Below are 20821 nucleotides of genomic sequence, written 5' to 3' on the forward strand. Positions count from 1 at the left end.
ACTATTTCAAATGCAGAGGCCAAAAGTGAAGAGTAATTTATTTTTCCATGGGGAGGCAGCATGCCCACAGTATCTCTAATGTCTTTGCATGCTGCATGTGCAATACAGCTTCATGTCCCAAGTTTTCCAAGAACCAGCATGATGAGTTTTCTATCTCCTTTTGACTCATATTTTTATTCTGCCTAAAGAAGAACACAACATCTTTCACAAAGTTTGAATCAATAAAGTTGGTGTCCTCTCCATCTTCTTTATTGTCCTTAGATCATGTTTTATGAACTCATTCCTCACTCTATGAAAATCATGAAAGATTATAGAAAATACAGAATATGGACAAAATATCTGATAGCTGTTCTTCGTACAGACATGGACAGAAACCCATAAAAGCTATGTGTTAAAAATTAAAAGAATTTATATATATTTAATTAAAACTTATTTTCTAGCTGCATTTTTAAAATAACTTTTTACTGTCAGAGGACATTTGACAACAAGCAGCCACACTGAAATTACTGAGGATTTCCATTGTGTTTCTGCACTACACTGCCCCAATGTTAGCCCTTTATCTCTGTAAATGTGCTTTCCTGGCAACACAGTGATTAATGGAAAAGAAATGAGTTGTTAAATATTTAGCTTTCATGTCTTATATTCTCCTTACAGGGATCTGTAAGAGCCACACAGATGCAAAAGTCCTTTGAAATGTGGGTCTTATAAAATCATTTTCTAAACATTTTCAGATATTAAAAATGGCAAAAAGTAGTTCTATAAACTGTGAAAATGTCAGTAAAGGCTAGGAACTTATTATCATGTATTCGTTTCTGCTTAAATCAGGAAGATAGTGTTATCAGTAAATATAATATTCTCAACACTATCTCCTATACCTTTCAATGGAAAAAGATTTCCCAGTTTATCAAACCCTGCAGGCATAAGAGGAAACGACTACTTAACCATGTTTATCTGCTTTCCTCCTCTTTTCAAATATGTATTTTGATTTTTAAAAGCATGATTTTACAGTGCTTGCCCTATTCTTTTTAACCACTTAGGCACAAGCATCATTAGTGTTTTCCGTTCTGACATATCTCTGCCATTGTGTCTCATAGGTGCACTGTTGCAACCAAACCTTATGCTATGGGACACTTTTTCATCAGCCTTTTTTTCAAAATAAATTGTTACAGGAACATTGAAGAAACTTCTCCCGACCAACCCTAAAGAGACAGCTCTGGGCAAGGAAATGATTAATCATTAGTAGCTCTGCAATGGCACTTTCTCTCGTTTTTAACAAGGGATAGCCCTCAACGTACACAATGAAAGTGGAATTGTGGCAGGGAACGAAAATCACTTGTCTTCAGCAGACCACCAGGCTCACTGTGGAAGTGTCCACAGCTCCAGACCCACACCCATCTAGGTAGGTGGCAGTAATTCCTTTCATCTAAAAAACCTAAGCCTTTGCCTTTCTGTGAGGAGTGCAAAATGAATGTTTGTGGCTTACAACCAGACCCCATGTAAAAGACTTGCCTGGTGAGTTAATGAGTTCAATTTATACAAATTACTCCAGGGAAAATAAAATCATATGTTTCTGAGCTGTTCCAATCAGCCGAACCAAAACTTTAATGAAGAATTAGCTCCTGGAAGTTCCAGGACTCAGGTTATCAAAGCTTTGTCAACATGACAAATTGCCTGACAAAATTTCTCTTTATTTAAGAACTATTTGTGTCAGTGGGGGAATGAATATATGTAAAGAGGCAGGGGTGGATACTGAAATGTCAGGAACAGACTCTCTACCTGATGGTTATTTCAAAATTAGTTCTGGCCTCTCAGGGCATTCCTGGCCTGCATGGATTTGATATTTGCACAGATTTTGCTAGCAAGCATAGAAAAAAGTGTGAGAAACAGATAATCCAGCACAGACTATCATAGATCAATACTCCACCAAATGCAATTTGCTATGGTCAATGTAGTCCAGACAAGTACAGAGTAACTAGAAGGTAAGCATACCTTTGTCAAAGCAGGCACAGAGTTCTCCTGTACAGGATCTACATCATCCTCCATAGCTGGTTTTAGTCATGAGCAGTCATTCTCACTAATCTTATGTGAGATTTTAAGCTTAAAAACCTTTTAAGCTTAAAACTTAAAAAAAAAAAATATTTACCATAATGGATATAGAAATGCTAGAGCTTCAAGGCCAAGTGAAGAGTACCCTATCAATCATTCTCAAAAGACAGAGCACTTGCTGACCATCTTTTCTCTTCATCTTATCTCTTTTTTTTTTCTTTCCCCCCCAGCCAAGAAATACAAGATCTTACTTTCATATACATGCCTCATATTTTCTGATACTTATTGTAATCTGCTTTTATTCAACAAAAGCACAACCGGATAATTATATACCAAGCATGGTCTAATACGACTAATATATTTCCTGCAACAAAAATTATTTACATTTCTTTAAGTTTTTATTTAACAAACACAAGGAATCAGTATTAGCCTTGCAGGTTGACATTGACCTAATAAACATTAGTGTTACTGAGGAATGTCTTACTTAATATCTATTGTAATCCTGGCAGCATGAACAAGAGAGATTCTTCCTGCATGCCCTTATGCCCTGTCATTACAATCATAACCCACAATACACATCATCCTTCCTTTCTGCATTTACCTACTTCCTGTAGCACACTCCAGTACCTCAGTGAGGGATTCAGTGGATTTCCCTTTCCTCTGTCACACAAGGGAAATCACGTGTTGTCCTAATGATGTTCTCCATAATGGGCTGTGACCATGTTGTACCTCATGATTCCTTCCTCTTGTTCTGCTGTTTGGCAGTATTTGCTTGCCTTTTCTCAACCCTTGCAGAGATTTTGTGTGCTTACCACATTCTCACCCTCTGATGTCTGAATTTCTGGTTTTGAACTGGCTTGTTTTTTTTGTTTTGCTGGAGGCTATCAATTTATGCCCATTACACTTAGTCTTCCGATCTACTTCTTATTTCTTGCACTAATTGCCACACATATCTTTTCTGCTTTCTTAGAGCCAGTTGTTTGGCTAGCGGTCTTTGAAGGACATCTCAAATACCTCTGAGGTTATTTCTAAAGTTTAGATTGTTAATTGAAATTTGACCAAGACACAAGACATGGCTTATTGGAAGATTTCTAAATATCACATCTATCATTAAAAATCAACATCTGATAACAGAGATGAGGAATTCAAGAAGCACTCAGGGGAAAAATCTGCCATGAATATGGAACACAACAGAAGGTGCTGGGAGCACGTAAAAAGCTCTTTCATATTTCATTAAGCATTTCTACTCAATGGTACTTTCCATAGCTACATAAACTGCTAATGAGGAAGTCTATGTGTGATGTCTCACAAGCTTGTGCATGCATAGCTCATTAAGCCACAGAAACTATTTTGCTGACACAAGGTGGTCCAACAAAGGGCAAGCAGGTGCACTCAACTCAGTACTATTCATTTTAGCATTTCTTATCAGTTTAATCCCTTCCAGAACTAAGGTAGTGTTCTCTGTGTTGCTAAAACATCAGTAGGCTTCTGCCTGCAAATAAGGATCATTTGGGATCAGTGAGGAGAAGAGTACTAACAAATACCGCCTTGAAATCTGTAATCACTACACATAGTGTTTACTGCACATTTGCATGCAAAAGATTTTCTCTACATTTTATTTCCCATTAAAATTGGCAGTGTGGGTAGGTGGTGGATGCACCCAAACACATGGTCTGATTTCTTGCAAAGCTACTGAAATACAAAATGAAAGCTATACTAAGCAGCATATTTTTGGATGTTAATGCAAGGATTCATCCTGAGATTACACCATGAGAGAGTTTTCAGTATCGAAAAATGTCAATGAAATGAACACTACAAAGGATCACTGGTGGCTTCTATCTCTGCAGAGTACAGTGGGGTGCCTGGTAGCTGCAAAATATCTTCTAATAAGGGCACTGAATAGATTGTGTAGTGTTTTTTATTTATCCAGTTTAATTTTTAGGGGATATTTTTACCGTACGGAATAAGTTTTGTTCTTCTTCTTTGCCTCTCTTTCTCTTCTTGGCTAGTAAGACAGAAGTAAGGAAAGAAGGAGGAAGATAATGTCCTTTATGGGGTTCAGAACTCTATGCGGTTCATGGAGAGTTCAGTGCACTGAAGAAAGAGGGACTAAGGAGAAATAACTGTAATCTAAATCTCTTTCCACAGCTATCATGACTAGGTATCACTAGTTGGGCATGGCTCTACACGGTCCACACATAGTAGAATAGAAGTCTTTCCTCAAAAACTTTGCAGTTTCTGTGACAAACAAACATATAGAAAATCATGTGGAGACTGTGAATCAAGCAAATTTTAATAATTTTAGTCATAGTTTGTCCCGCCTGCCCATTAACAATAAATATATTTCAGCAATAAGGAGGATGATGCCTATTAGCTATATCTGCCATGTGTGAAATGCACAGGTAACTGAGTGAGTGTTAGAGGATCCTCTGCCTAGTAAAGGTAAGGATGTGGGAAGATGAAGAGCTTTCTGACATAATGACTTTCAATGACTGTCACTTATGTGGAGGATACGGGGAAAGGAGAAAGTCTCTTCTATTCTCAGGGTATTTGGGTGAAACGTCAGCAGGAGAGGAGGTCTCTTTCATTACAAAAATTACCACTTATGAAGCTTTTGCTGTTCCAGAAAATGCTCTCTAACACAAATCTTTCTTGCTTTACTGATACAAGAAGTGTCTGTCCCTGCTCTGCAGGCAGTATAGCCAAAGAATAATTGGAAACTGAATTCTTTTAAATGCCTCTCAGATAGAGAAGTAGAGAACAGTCCATTGCTGGCAGGTATTATAGCTCTGCAAAAGGCATAGTGTTTGAGTTCTAGATAATCCTGTGCAGTTACATTAAAACAATTCTTAGGAAATAATAACAGTAAAAGAAGGCAGAACCCAGACTAGAAAATCATTATTATTCATCACAAGAGACAAATATTTATGATAAGAGTGGATAGGGACTTTCCAAATAGAGAAAGACAGTTATTTTTGAAGAGAAATGTAAGAAGCAGAATTGGTATTAGGGCAAAATTTGATGGCTATGGCCTTTATACAAAGGATATATACGGCAGCAGTATTGCATGTAAAAGTCTCTATCTCCAGCAGGCAGGGAAGATTACTGAAAAGTGCACAACCCTCTAGTGAGTGAATCCTGGTAAGAAGAGAAGGCACATTTTACATGTAGTTAGAATAAAATATTGAGAGTGCTTTATAAGTCTTTTTAAAGAATCAATTATATTGTTTTTCCAATATAGAATGGTTTCAATTGTCCTCAGGCTTCAGAATCAATGACATCCACAGAGAGATGCAAAGTCTTGAATCCCTGTTTATCTTATGCGACTGGCAAGGGTTTGAATTGCAATAACAACTGAAGATGATTGACTACAGAGAATCAGAAAAAGTTTGGGAGAAACTCATTATTCCATTCAATGCTGTGCTTCTGAAATTAGTTTTATCATTACTTACATATACCAGACTTTTATCTCACAGTATTTTTAACTTACTATTTCAAGCAGTTAGTTAGTAAAATTGAAATTTTAAGAGAAACTTATATAATTTAAACATTCTTAATAGTACTTTCTACTTAAATCAAAATTAATATATAGATTCTGACAGAGACACTTTTTCCCAGCATTAGTCATTATTAGAAAAAAATCCTAACATTAATGTAACATGAACTATTTCCTTTAGCTACACTTTGGAGATTATCCCTCCAGTCATCTATTTCTGTTATTGTCTTATGTTTTATAGAGGTAGCACAGACCTTTGCAAGTCTTGACCTTTACTAATGATTGACTGACTCTTTTTATTTTTTCCTTCTTCAATATTTGTTTAGAGCAAAATAAATATTCTTTAGAATCAACATTTTAAATAGGCAGAACTGAGTAGCACAGGCACATAGGGAAGAATGAAACCTATTGGAAAAAACTGTCCTTTTACTGTCCTTCCCCAGTTTAAATGCCAATATTAAACACCAAATTTATCAATATTTTATTTATATTTTTTTCTTATATATTAGAAAACAGACAATAGATAAAACCCAATTATTTCTTGTTTCTTAAAGCACTTTTACGGCTTACCACCAGGAGGGTAATGATGTAGGATGTGTGTTTTCATCTCTGCATAAGAAAGTCTTCTTGTTTTTGTTATTCCACACAGCCTGTAAAATCTACAGTTACAGTAATCTGGTCTTACTTATGCCTGTAATATACATAGGCTACAAGTAGATGCCACAATCCAACATTTTCCCTTTAAAAAGCTACATTTAAAGGTAGACTAGTGGTCCAAAAATAATGTATCCTTACATACCCTTCATAAAAAGAATAAAAATTATTCTATACAGAACATAGAATTTACTAGGGAATAAAACTGAAGATACATATCACATTGGTTTTTAATTATTTAGACTGTCTAGTCTTACGTTTCCTTAGTTTAAACTGTAAAATTATATAAAAATTAGTTTTATTTTTGTTCAGATTTTAATACTTTTATCTTTTAACCTACATGAATGTATTTCAGTGCAGGAAAATATGAGCTGCAAAAACAACTGGTAATAATTTTGAGATTATTGTCCATGTTGAGCATTCTAATTAATTTTAAAATAACACCAAAAATTTAATCATGTTGTATATTCACAAACAAGGTAAATTTATGTACACATATTTATCTGTATGAAAGATAATGCATTTGGGATAGGTCAATTACTAATCATAAATAAATAAACTGATCATTGCTAACTGTGAAGGAGCTGTTACATACCAAATAGACAAAATAAATATTAGACAGATAATTTAGTAAGGATTCAATATTGTTCTTTAAATCACAAATGTGTTATCACAGTTCAAGGAATTTCAAAATATCTTCTGTGGCACAGTAAGTGATAATATGTAGTATAAGACTTTTGAAAAGCAAAGAAAACCTCACAGTCTTAAACTTCACCAGTGCTTTACCTTGCATTTAGAATGCACTAAATAGATGTTTAAGGAAATGCTGCCAGGGATCAAGTACTGAGGCTCAGCTCATCTACAAGCCTGTCACACTTGAGACCCCAATTAAATGACTTGAAAGTAACCAGCAATTATACATGCACCACTTTCCCTCTTCAGACATCTCTAACTAGTGAAGTCCTCCTTTTCATCTGTGGGTTGCTTGTAAATTGCTACTGGCAGTCCAACACTTTGGATCCCTTCATCCATTAGACTATTTCTGAACGAATCACACTGAATTTAGGACACAAAAACTCATGAATTACATTTCATGCCTTGGGATATTATGACAGCCCAGCAGAGTTGGTCCACACCCACACTTGCTAACAGATTGCCACAAAGCAAAGGAGGAGACGGGGCAGGAATACTGCAGAGTGGTGGGTGATAGAGCAATCAGTGACACCATCTTGCCATAATGAAGATAACACCTACAAATGACAAGCAAAGTTCAAAGGAGGGGATGCTCAAGCTCTGAGAGATACCAACTTCTCTTGCTACAGTCTTCTCCTCTGACTTACTTCAGGCTGGAGCTCTACTTTTAATTACATAAAAAGCTTAAGAAAAATGGGGTTGAGAAATAGGATGTATGCAAACACTTGCTGAATGCAGTGGGGGTGGGGCCTTGCTAGTTTGGCATGTGTGATGTGGACACAACAGCTCCCTATTCTTTGCAGGAAACTATAGTTTCCAGTGAAAAGAAAAAAGGAAATAATTTCAAAACAAAAGTGATTTGCTTTTAAAATTAATAATTTGAACCATTTTAATTGATGATTGCCTATAATATAAAGCCAGACAAAAGTAAAAATAAGATATACCTCAATCCTAACATTAGTCAAACAATATCTTTTCAATGTATTGTACACAGAGTCAATAACAATACTTGTGAAAGTTGTATTAAAGTCAGTACATTTTTTTGCATAACAAAGCACTATTTCAAATGCAGAAACAATCCTGAGTTCATTATTTTTTATACCATTAAGAGGAACAACTAAAAAGGTATGAAAAATAAGTCTTCTGACATGACAGTATCAGAAGACTGAAAATTTACCAAAGAAAATATTATCTACCTAAATTGAAATCGTCTTTGAATTTTGCTAAGCTGCATAAACATGACTGTCAAAAAAATATTTGCTGTGTTTTCCTCAGTATCACTAATTTATTATGCACATTTCTGCTGAAAAACAAGAACCATCATCCAGTATGCTTTTTATTCATATTAATGAGTACAAAGGAGACAAAGCAAGTACAACAGATAAACAAAATTAACTAAACATCTAATTAAAGAATTGATATGAGTAACACACTTTTTTCTTTTATCACAGCTAAACATCTTCCTTGCTCTCAAGTTTTTGTAACTGGATACAAGACAACCAATTAATTAGCAGTGTGATTAATATCTAGGTTTAAATAACATCAAAATAATAATGGAATAATTCCTTGTCGTGGCCATGGTAAATCATCACCATCAATCTCAGTTAATGGAGTTACATTTCAATGAATTTAACATTTAAAAATACAAACATACTAGAAGACCTGGGCTATAACTTTCTATGCTATACCATAGCTTTTACATTTCTGTTATAAAATACTTGTTAAATGGTTCAATGTAAAACATTTCTGAAAGCTATATTTCAGATATTTTTGGAAGCCTGGCATTCATTCACCTGCTCTGTATAGGTATCATGAAGGAAGACATTCACACACTCCCACTTCAGGTATGTCATCCCAGATGTCTAAACAAAACGTCTAAAATCTTACACAGTGAATGGAGCAAGTTGTCAGTTTGCCAAAGTCCAGACAAAAGCCACTTTGATGGGAAGATGCAGGTAGTTGAAAAGCAGTTCCATCCTGATGTGATGTGATTTATGTCACACACATGCCTCTTGATCTATATTGACCTTTTCGGGAACCTACTGTGACCAAGTCCTGACTTAGAGTGATGTTTCATTATCAGTTCGAGCCTAACACCTTCTCAACTTTTCTCCCTGGCTACACCTCCCATTCTCACCGTATTTTGGCACTAGGGCTCGTTGCACCTGTGTTACCATCAGCATAGCAAGAAATCCAGCTTAAATTGTTTGTCTTTCCTTTGAATTCTGCTTCAGCCCTGTAAGCAAGAGTGCTGAAGTTGGATGGAATAAGAGAAGTGTGACAGGAGGCAGATGTCAGAGCAGCATAGATTTACAACTCTTTAAAACAATCACACCAGTGAAACATCACACCATTAGTAGCTAACCCAGCTACCAGGTGGAATTGTGTGTCCTCTTGAGAGGTTCCACTGACTAATTCAAGAACATATTTGAGCCAGAAGTTTCAAACTCAAAAAAGTGAACACTCCTCACAATATATAAATAGCAGGAACACAAAGGTGTTGACAGCAACAGAAGTTAGGCATCCTAATGGGTTTTGTCCATCCTACTCTAAATGGGTTTTTATGTTTTTGTTTGGTTGGGTTTGATATTTGGGGTTTGGGGGGTGGGGGGGTTGGGTTTTTTTTTGTAAATTCCTCTTTCATGGTGACTTAGAAGCATTTTAAACAGAAAACAACAAGATCAAGGGGTTTGCACATCCAGAGACTGCAGGAAACAGTAGCAAAATTTTCCTCTTCCCCAGACCTCTTTCCTCTGTAAAAGCAGGAGCCTATATATTCACTTCTTTCTTGAACTGCTGGCTCAGACTGTCCTGGAAACTATACTCCATTTTCTACCTTCCTTTTCCTCCTTATGGAACTCCCAGAATAAAACAACTCCGAAAAAGGATGCCAGATCCATAAAACTAAAACAGGTAGTGAATCATAACAGGTATCAGTGCTTCAAAAAAAAGTCTTTTGAATACATTGAGTTATGCTTTGTATGTGTCCCTCCAGTAACTACTACAATAGCATTTTAGTCCTCATTTTAGTTTTTGATTTAAACTGGTTTGAATTATTATTGCTGTATTCATCAGCATATGTGTCCACTATAGTAAATAAATTATTCTGAACAACATCCTGGAAAAAAACCTGAAGATCATTCATTCCCTAATAGCAATTCCAATTTATTTTGTCTTGGATTTTATCTTCCTAAATGTAACTTTTGTTTGGTTTTTTTTGCAAAGAAGAATAATCTCATTGATTAGAGTACTTGCATGACAGAAAATATTTGCATTTATAAGCTTTTTTAAGTGCCTGACCTTTCCAAAACATTAGAAGACTGTAAATGGCACTTCAGATACTGTATCTATGATAAAATATCTGTTGTAAGATTAATTACCATTTGACAAAGAAAAAAAAAATATTGTCTGCTCTATTTTTAAACAATCTTTATTTATGCAAGCATTGAATCTCTTTATTAAAAGTTGAAAAAGTCTTCCAAAAAGAAATCCTTGAATTTTGACTTAAGTGGGATGAATGCTCTGTTTAAGAACGACTAGTGGGAGATTAAAACCGCACACTAGAAAGGCACAAAAATTCTCTATAATACTTAAACTATAACAAACCTATGGGCATCTTTAGTATCAATCTCTAAACATATTTTAAAATCAGCACCAAGAAGCTAGTCATCCTATGATTTTTAATGAGCAGAAATGTACTGTGCATGCTCTTAGATATCTCATGAAAGATCAGACTGTGAATGAATGATTAAAAATTGCAAGCATTTATTACTTCCAATTAATTGCTTTGAAAGCTGTGAAAGAAACAAAACATATGACCCTACATCCACAAATCTCCAATCTATTAATTACATTAGTGTACAGAGAAGTAATTTTGCAATGCTTGTTATAATTTTTTCTAAATAAGCCTAATATGGTTAACTGAAGCATGTGCTTCACTTATTTCTGAAGTGAATATGAATAGTTACTTGATATGTTTTATTTCATGGTGAGTATAACATTTTTTCTAATATTTCCTTTTCCACAAATATTAGCTATTGGAGTGAGATGGGTATGTTAATAATACACTATTATTATACTGTTATTCATAACTATTTAAAGGATACTTTAAGCAGCTGAAATTACTGATAAACTACAAGGTGACATTTACTGCAGGATTCTAGGTAGATGCTCAAGATGGGCCTTGCAAATAACTACATCCTGAGGTATAAATTTAAATTTGGGGTTTACTGAGCTGAGTTATGCCTTTTCTCTTTAACTTTGTAGCTCCATGGCTCTCAAGAGTTACCTCTGAGTTCAGTGAAAAAAGTGTTTAACACTTGTTTCTTTGTATTTGGTCTTTTATTCGTATACACTTTCAGAGAGGCATGAAAACTAAGTGCTGAATAAATCTCTTGCTTCAAGTGATATTTTACTTTCTTGTTTGTAAAATAGTAGAAATACCTAAGTAGTCCATTGTCAGAATTTTACTTCAGGCAAAAGAATAAGAAATTAAAAGAGGATCGATTGTGGAAAATAATACTGTGTTATTTTTTGCTTATAACTGTCCATAGCATTCTAAGATGGATATAGGGTACCAGTTATGGTTGACGTGTGAATGTTGAACACACTGCTGGTAATTTACTGTCAAATATGAAATTTAGATTAATAACCATGTGTATCCTAATATCCTCAAGCCTAATCCAAAGACAAGGAGTTCACAGCCCTACAGTTCTTCATCATGCATTCATTACTAACAAAATGCTATATGAAAGTTTACAATATATGCCATAAATAAACTATTGTTGGGATATTTTTTTAATATCGATTATGCTATGTAGCATCAAATTGAATTTCTGTATTTTTTTTATTTACAAGTTCCTCAGATATTAAATATATAAAATTAAATAGCTAGTAAATTGGACATTTATGACAAATATGACTATCTTAGGATGATGTGTATTCATCCATAATATCCTATGTAAATAGACATGAATAGCACTTCAGCTGCACAATTTGAAGTCTCATTGTTACACATCTGTTAACAAATATAAAAAAGATCCCGTTCAATTGATTGCTTCAAAATATTCATACTACTATGGTATTCTAAACTGTAAGAGTTTATCAAAAACATCTAAGCCTTTGAGACCTTTAGAGTTCCTTCAAATATCTTTCCATTTCCTATTGACACAACAAGCTGTCAAATCCCTGATAATTATTGCTGCTAAGAATGCATGTAGATTTAGATGGATTTGTCATAATGAAACCTGTGTGCAGCACTAAATCTTAATACAAATGTACAGTATATCTAAGAAAAAAACAAGGTTCAGTGCAGCTTCATGTAAAACTACTCCTCATTTGGATTGCATGAGCATGTACTGACTACACCAATAAGGCTGGAAAGCATTTATTCTAGAACTGGAAAGCAGGTTAATTCCTGTGGGTAAATATTGTACTAGTGTTTGTCATTCCACCAATGCATTATTCTTGTGATCAGCTTTATATGTGAACACCACTGCTGCTCACAAGAGATCCATATCTCTAGAGCAAGATATTCTGGAGGAGTTCACTAATTTAAAATAGTTATTAATTATAAGTCACAGTATTAAATTTTGAGTTTGGCATTTGCTACTTAACATTTTAATGTGTTTGCATAGCACTGTTATGTGATTATTTTTTCTAAAGCAATGAAACACTCATGTGTCAGCATCAGACACAAAGAACCCCCTACATACAAGTTGGAAGTACAAAGTATAGCTTGAAGAAAAAGTCTGGCAACAAATGATGACAGAACAATGTGAATCCTGATGCTTCAAATTTACAAAATTACATGGTTTTTTAGGACTATAATTTTACATGAAATAATGTACAGTATGTGTTTAAATTGCATTTCTTGGTATGTGGTATTCTGTAGTCATTATGATCTTGGTTATAATAAGTTATACTCTACTGTCTCCCACAGAGTATTCTTTTAGAAGTTTTGCTGTATCTGATTATATTTTACTCTGCTAGTAAAGGACATATGGGCTTTGATTGTTCAATAAAGTCTTAAGTACGAAACCAAACTTTTGGACGATTATCCAACTGATATGAAAAATCTTTTCAGGTTCCATAGTCTTCTTTCATATTATCAAAATAAACTGGTTGTATTGCACAAACAATCTGAAATAGAAAAGTCACATATATCTAATCTGTACATAAAGAATGAAATGTGCATAGTTGCAGACAGACTAAACACACACTTTTTATTGCATTAAATCCTATTTAAATGCTTAACACTGAAAGTACCTCAGAAAAGTATGGTATATACTATACTCTAGAGCAGACATTTCTCAGTGGATTATAATCTAACATGAACAAAGAAGTTTTACTATTCCACCAATAAATCAGATATGTCTCCCAGAAAAAGTATTGATAAAGTGAGATAAAGTTTAAACAAATGCATTGTCTTTTTCAATTTTATTTTTTTTTTCAAACTCCCCTAATTGTTTTCTGAAAGGAAAATCCCAGCTCTCAGGTAAAATAAAAACAGATGATTAGTTTGAAGTAAATCATGAATCTACAGTTTTTTTAATTGTCATATGAAACTCTTGCCCATACTATGTTAATCTAACAACAGAATATATCAAAGTGTTTAATTGAATCACATGATCAAAAAAAAGTTCAAATTGGTTTAAAAGATGATGGTGTAATTGGATATATTTAAAATTCCTTATATAATGAAAAAAACCATGTTCCTCTTACAGAGTGAATATAACATTTAAAGGAAATGTGTAGAGATAAAATCTGTAATTTTCTCTATTCTTTCATTTCCCTTTCCATCCTGAAAGGAGTCACTGATTGCTAGTTATTCAATATCATTTTAGTTAATTTATTTATACATCTACTGATTAAACTAGTTAAGGAGTGTTTTTATCTTTAATGAGGCAAATTTGTGTGCAAGATTTTTATGACTAGACAGTACTATAAAAGAAGCAGCCTTCTTCCATCCCTGATGGGGAGCTTCTTTGTATTATTACTTTAAAAATAGTTTATTAAAAATAGTTTAATCAATTTTTTTCTTGAATATATTCAGGAAAGGGGGAGAAAGAAGAAATCCCCAATTCACTATGTAATGGTTTAACTTTATCAAAATAATGCCTTAGATAAAAATGAACAGACATTCACTGCATATTTGGTCACAAGAGTAATATTTTTGTGTTGGATGATATTCAGGAAAATTCACTTTATTCAGACAACACAGAAAATGTTTAGGTTCCTGTACAAACTTTGCTTTTAGGTCCATTCATAAAACGTTGGAAATCTTTTATTCCTTTTTTTTTCCTCCCTTCTCTAACTTCAAGGCTAGCTAAAAATAATTCAACAATAGCTTTATTATTCTAGGTGAATTTTGGCATGTCAAATTACAGCCTTGTGCAGAACCAGGAAACACAATGAAAAAAATTGGGGAGAACAATGTCTAACTACCTTGTGAGGTGTTTAAAGTAATTTTTTCATGTTTTGTAATTTTTTAATTCAGATCCATTACTGTTGGTTGTGGAATCATATCTGTCTTCTTTAGTAACATGAGATGAACCAACTGGATAGTAAAATCAAATTGTCTCAAATATTCTTTGTTACCTTGAGAGGGACAGATATGGGACAGTTCTGGAAGAAAAATCAGATTCATCTGAAAGATGGATGAATTTAAAAAAACTCAGAAATTACAAAAAAAACCCCACAACCATAACATATTTTTATATAAATTTACATATCATGGATATTGTATATTTATATCATAAATATATAAGATCGACATGAATCTAGAATTAAAAATAGAGTTGCCTGAAGTTTTAGGATTTTTTGTATGTAAGAAAGAATGTTAATAAATTCCTTTCTAAACAAATCTGAATGAAAAAGTTTGTGCTTTTATTATTATTACGAGAAGGGTTTATGTTAGCAGGGATTTGTTTATCTGATTTTGCTAGCCTGTAGAAGGTAAGAGGAAGAATATTGTGGTATGCAGTTCCTTAGGTCATTATGTTCTTCATTACCCTGCCTTGCCTCCCCTGGCCTCCCATTGATTGCCAGCTTTTCTCCCCTCCCTGGCATATGCTGCTACCAGACTACAGAGTGGCTCACAGCTGAGTGGGAAACACTCTTCATCTTCTTACAGCTCCAAGCTTTGCAGGATGCAATCTTTTGAAGACTGTATTTACCATAATATTTTATCTGGAGTGGTTGTTTCCAGAGAAGAAATTTATACTGAGGTCACCACCACTGCCTAAAAACCCTTTAACAGCAGAAAAGCTTAAAAAGGAGTGTTTTTACCCCTGCAACGGGATTAAGCAATTGATTACAAAATTGGAAGTGAAATAACAAAAAACATTAAGTGCAGAACAGGATAAATTGGAAACTAATCCCTCTTTCCTCATCTATGTTTCTCTGCTTAATTCTTTGCCTGTCCCATAGGGATTTTATATGAAAAACCTTTGAGAAATTAACTTCTTCAATTTTTATCCTGTGCTTCTATCTTATGCATTTCTAGTTACTATTCAGTGTAATAAACAGATATTTCTGATGAGATCTCAAGATACTTGTGACTCTCTAAAGTTGCTCATTTCAGTACAGCCATGCTTAACACTCTCAGATATCAGTTGAGTAGCATGGTATCTCTTCCACAACTAACTGTGGACAACTTGAGAGGGATGGGACGTTCACTGGATTGAGGTGTGCAGATTCTCCAGCTCTCTTTTCTTTCCTTTTGTCTTATCAACTCAAACTGCAGCAAGCTGATGCCATAACACTCTCTCAGTCACCCCTTAGAGAAACTCCTTCCCTAGTGTGCAGTCACCTTTCAGTGTGATGCTGTTTTATGGAAACCATGCAAAATAACACAACAGGTCTGTGGTCCCATGATATTAATTTCAATTGCTGGTATACAGAAGAAGCCAATATATCCCAATGATAAATGTAAAATATCTCTATCACTCAGCAGTGCTGGAGCCAAATGAAAAAGATATGTCTTTTCATATCTTTCATGGGAGCCTTCCCACATTGATTTAGACACTAAATGGAGGTGCCCTGTCTAAGTACTGAACTCTAGTAGCTTGTTCAGCAGAAAACCCTCGGGACTTACTGATGCCTTCCTCAACAGTGTGCCCAGCACCACTCCACAGGAGAAGATTCGGAGGTAAGCCATCAGTACTGACTTTTTAGTACACTATGTGCACCTGCAGCTTCACACATATCCCTATAAATTAGGGGTGCACCTCCCAGAGCATACCCTGACATGTGCAACCTGCTTCATTTCTGACTCAGGACAGAGGACTGCAAAGTGAGAAGGACAGAAATGTGAGTGAAGAGTGGGGATTGTCCCAGCTCCCCACTGCACCGGCTGGTGACCTGCTAATGAAATCCCAGACTACCTCAAGCTCCCAGTTCCTTACTCTCTCTTTTCTTTTGGAATGGGATTGCCACCTTTTCCACTTCTCCAGCTTCCACTAAAACGTTTGTTTTCCAGATAAGGGACAAACACATCATCCCAAACACATTCTAGAGGACTAACATATTTTGTGGCAGTGTCTAGACCAGTCTGCAACATGTGGTCACCCCAAGACTCAGGTAGGCACCCAAGTTTCATCTAAGTGAATTTCAGCATTATTCTGATGATAAAATATTCTGCATTTTTTTGCAAGGTATGAACTGGCCCCCAGAACTGGCTTTCTTAAGGGAAACATAGACCTTTCAAAGGTTATCCAGCAGGACTAAGGCATTAAATTTAAAGAGTGGAACAACACAATTTCTGTGTGAGGGAACTATCAATTTTTTGTACTTGCTCCAGTTCTCACAGGCTATTTCACAGGCTTTTAAACAACAAATTAATATATTCTTGTAACTTCTTGACATAAGGTTAAGTACTGTAGATTCACATTCATTTATGGTCAGATTTTCCCATCTGTGTCTGAAAGTGACATTTTCAAGTTAACTCTTTCATATTCATCAACAGCTATTTAGTTTTCTGAATAGGATCTTTTTTCAAACCTAGCTCTTTTCAAATTGTTTAATCTGTTTTTTTAGAACTATGAGAAATCAAAACTGAGATTAATTCTAAACGTCATAGACAAAAAGCCTCTGGCTAGCCATTACTAATTACACTTTTCTTGAAATAGTCTCACCATGCAGTACGTTTAGCAAGACAACATCAAAGCCCAGAAAAGTTCTGCCTTTTGGGGTTTTTATTTTCAACAAAAATATTTCAGTAAGCAACACTAGTTTAGAAACAAATGCGTAGATCATTTTGCTTTCTCTTCTCTAGTCTTGTATACAAACAATAACATAAAATCATATAGGACTGTCATACAGGAAAAGATTTCTGAGTCATCATATCAGAACCAATATCTTCAGAAGAACAGAAAGTAGCTCTAGAAGGAAACGTTACATTTCTCCTTTTCTATATGATTGTTTTTGAAAAAACTGTATATCAGCACTTCAGAATATTACCTGAATAGTATGAATGATTTAAAGTAATAGTTTACTAATTTCAAAGAAAAGATGAGTTATTCTCTGGCCACTATTAACCACAATGTGGCAATCACCATAAAATGCTCTGCCAACAACTGTCAGAATTAATTTTTAAGCCTTCTGCTTTTTCTGATGGTGTGCTGCAGAATGTACTGAGTTTTATTTTCTGTATTTTTTTTCCTATGAGATTTAGACAACCACCATATTTGTACCCATTTTCTTCTGTAACTAACATTCTAGAACATCTATCAATAGGTTACTATTCTGACACCAAAGCATAATTCCAAAGTGACCTACTGAGGACTCTTGGTTTCTTACAAGTTACTGTCTGTGTCAATCCAAGAAAGAGACAGACTGTTATATCCCGCAAACTGTAGTAACTTATGCACTTAGAGTCCTAATTACCTCTACAGCAGTGGGACACTAAAGTGACCAAACATACCCACCATCCACTATTCTAGAAAAGTGAAACAAAATTGTTTTTTTCATGCATCAATTTCTCTTGATTGATCTATGCATAAATATTCTTACATTTAGAATAATCAGATGCTATTATGGTAAAATAACTTTGCTGGATGATTTGACCAAGACAACCTTTATAATTACAGAATATCTTTGCAATTCTGTAGGCATCCACGAAAGCAAAGAAGTCTTGCAAATCACAAAATCCCACTGAACCCCACAGTAAATATATATGCATATGCATATATATACATATACAGAAAAGGGGAAGCTACAAAGAAAAGTTCAGATTCACTTATAACTATTGACTTTCAGAAAACCTAAAACCCAGTATCAATAATATTCAAGAAATTAGTGTTCAATATTAATTACTAAGATGTTTTTGGGGAACAACAATCTTCTAGATGCTCTATGATGCATCTCTGCATGGAAACAAAGTATGTTTAATGTCTTTTCAATGAAATTATTAATGCCAACATGCCATCAGATTACCATCATACAATAACACATCAAATACCTTCATACAATTTGAACAGAGATTACGTTTGCTACTTACCTAATTGGGTCTCCTGAATTGTTAGCTTACTCTCCAAGGGATGTAAAAGCTTTGGTGGTTTATCTGTTAGTGGCGCTAGAAAAGAAAGAAATTCACATATATAGTGTTCTGATTATTATTGAGTAGCACACCTATATTGGTTCAGGAAGGCTTTGGTTTTTCTTTTATTTCAGTAATATTCGTACCTTCAGTAGCTGTAAATATTTTTGCTTAGACAGTAAATATAGCACCTAAATTTAGAATATTTCACATGCTACAGCATTAAAGGCACTTGTGTTAAAAAAAGTAATCTCTTTAAACCCTCACAAAAAAACTCCAACATGCACTGACATTACAATTTTATATTTTCATAAATGTTATCCAGCACTTCACAGTTTGTTGTGATATTTAATTTTGTCTCTATAAAATATAGTCATTAACAGAGAAATAAAATAAACTATGCTACTGTAAACCAATTTTGAATAGTTTATGAAAACTTTATTTAAAAGGTATTACCAAAACTGAAACTTTGTAAAGTGGAGTACTAGAAAAAGGCTCAGTTTTCAAAATCCAAGGGATGGATACAATAAAATAATGTCAAGAATCCTAATAAGATGGCTTCTCTCCTCCCTTTTGATCTACCCTGAAATATTGGTAGACTTAGGCAAATTGTGGAATAGAAAGTGTTTTGTAGTGGTCAAAAACCTTCCAGAGGTTCTTGAAGTGTGTTCAAACCATGCATCCGAATAGTGCAGCTATTCTGTTAGATTTATCATCTGTATACTTAATTCATAGAAGTGACATTGATTATTACTAATTTTGTTTCTATTAGGAAGTATCCTCCTTACTATCTCTGACAGATGAGTGCGTGTCATATGAAAAAAAGAGAACGATAATTTTTTTTTTAATACTGATAATAAATATTCACGGGAAAGTTCCAGCTTTTGTAGTCACTTGCAACGTTTTGATATTTTGCTTTTCAACATTAATTCCTACTTCAGTTTTTAACACAGATTATGGGCTGTCACAGATTTAAAATACATTTGACATTTTGATATAACTCTATAATATTTGTTCCCTTCAACTCGTCAAAATCAATGCTCGTTTTCTTACTGACACACACATACATATCCATATGTGTATGGGCTTAATCTACTAAACACACTCATCTCCTGTCAGTGGAACAGCAGTTGCATTCTCTTCACTACGTTTCTTCTGCTCTTTTATTAAATTATCAACTTTCTTTAAAATATACAGCATTAATTTCAACTTTTCAATAATTACAGGGTGAAAGCACTATGAACTCATGTTTCTGCTTTACAGAAAATGTCTGGGATGTTGACCCATCAGATCTAGCACTGAATCAAAATTCAGGAGTGGGAAAAGAACTGTATTTGATCCATAGACATCCTTTCAGTTTTTTCTTCCAACAACTTCTATTCTCTATGGGAAATCATTCTCACTGCAGACTTTGGAGAGAATCACAACCCATGTTGTTAATATATGCAGATACATCATTCTTCAACTGAAGTATGAAGTTATAAAATTTTTACCCAGTTTAATTTTCCCATAACTTGTGAGATTCAAAAAATAATTTAACAAAGAAAATGTTACTGAAAATAATAAATTAGACACATATCTGATGTATCATAATCAAGAAGCTGTTGGAAGCAGGTCCAATAGAGCAAGTTGTCAGGACCTCCAGTCATGTTTTGAACATCTCAAAGGATGCAGATTTCACCAATTCAGCTGTCCTATCCCCCAGTCACCTTCCAGCCCTGCACTGGACTCAGTTGAGTAAATCCATGTCTTTTTGTACAGCAGAGTTCAAAATTTGTCACAGTATTCCAGGTGTGGCTTCACAGATACTAAATAGCTGTGAAGGATCACCCTCACAGATGTGCTAGCTAAATTTTAAGATCTGTGTAGTTCACCCTTGCCAACTCATGCTCAGTTTATTGTCCACCTGGGCTAACAGGGCCACTGCTGCAAAGCTTTTTCCTACTTAGTCAGCCCCTGGTTCTGCACTGCAGCACCAGTTATTAACCAGGAGTTATTCCACTTCTAGACCAAGACATTGCATTTGCCTTTGCTGGACTCCATTACTTTCTCCAGCTTGTCAAAGCCTCCTGGAAGACCATCCCTGCTCTCTACTTTGTCTCCCATTCCTTCCGTTTTGCTGAGCGTGCACTCTGTCCCATCATCCAGGAATACATAAAACCTCTAAGCAACAGTAAAACAAATATATACCAAAACTGTGTCATACACTTATTTTAAAGGGAAACTTCCCAATATTTCTGGCCAGTAAGAGTTAATACTTGTAAGACAGCACAATTCTAAGATCTCTAAACAGGGGGAAATATCCATATTCCATTGTTGGATTCCTTTTATGTCTATCAACCTCACACTGTTGTGAGTATCTCTTTAATACAAGTAAACACAATTCTCAGGGC

The 20821-nt window shown here is 34.7% G+C and overlaps 1 protein-coding gene across 2 annotated transcripts in view; it reads right to left on the reverse strand.

Annotated features, from left to right (window-relative positions):
* Window positions 1–20821, reverse strand: part of IL1RAPL1 (interleukin 1 receptor accessory protein like 1) — a 689617-nt gene that overhangs the window by 143582 nt on the left and 525214 nt on the right. For both annotated transcript variants that reach the window (XM_018084251.2, XM_018084252.2), the window contains one exon: window positions 18390–18464. In XM_018084251.2, coding sequence (XP_017939740.1) covers window positions 18390–18464 — 75 coding nt within the window. The remainder of the gene's footprint in view (window positions 1–18389; window positions 18465–20821) is intronic.

The sequence above is a fragment of the Manacus vitellinus genome, unplaced genomic scaffold, assembly GCF_001715985.3.
Source record: "Manacus vitellinus isolate BGI_N305 unplaced genomic scaffold, ASM171598v3 scaffold_7_pilon, whole genome shotgun sequence".
Classification (NCBI taxonomy): domain Eukaryota; kingdom Metazoa; phylum Chordata; class Aves; order Passeriformes; family Pipridae; genus Manacus; species Manacus vitellinus.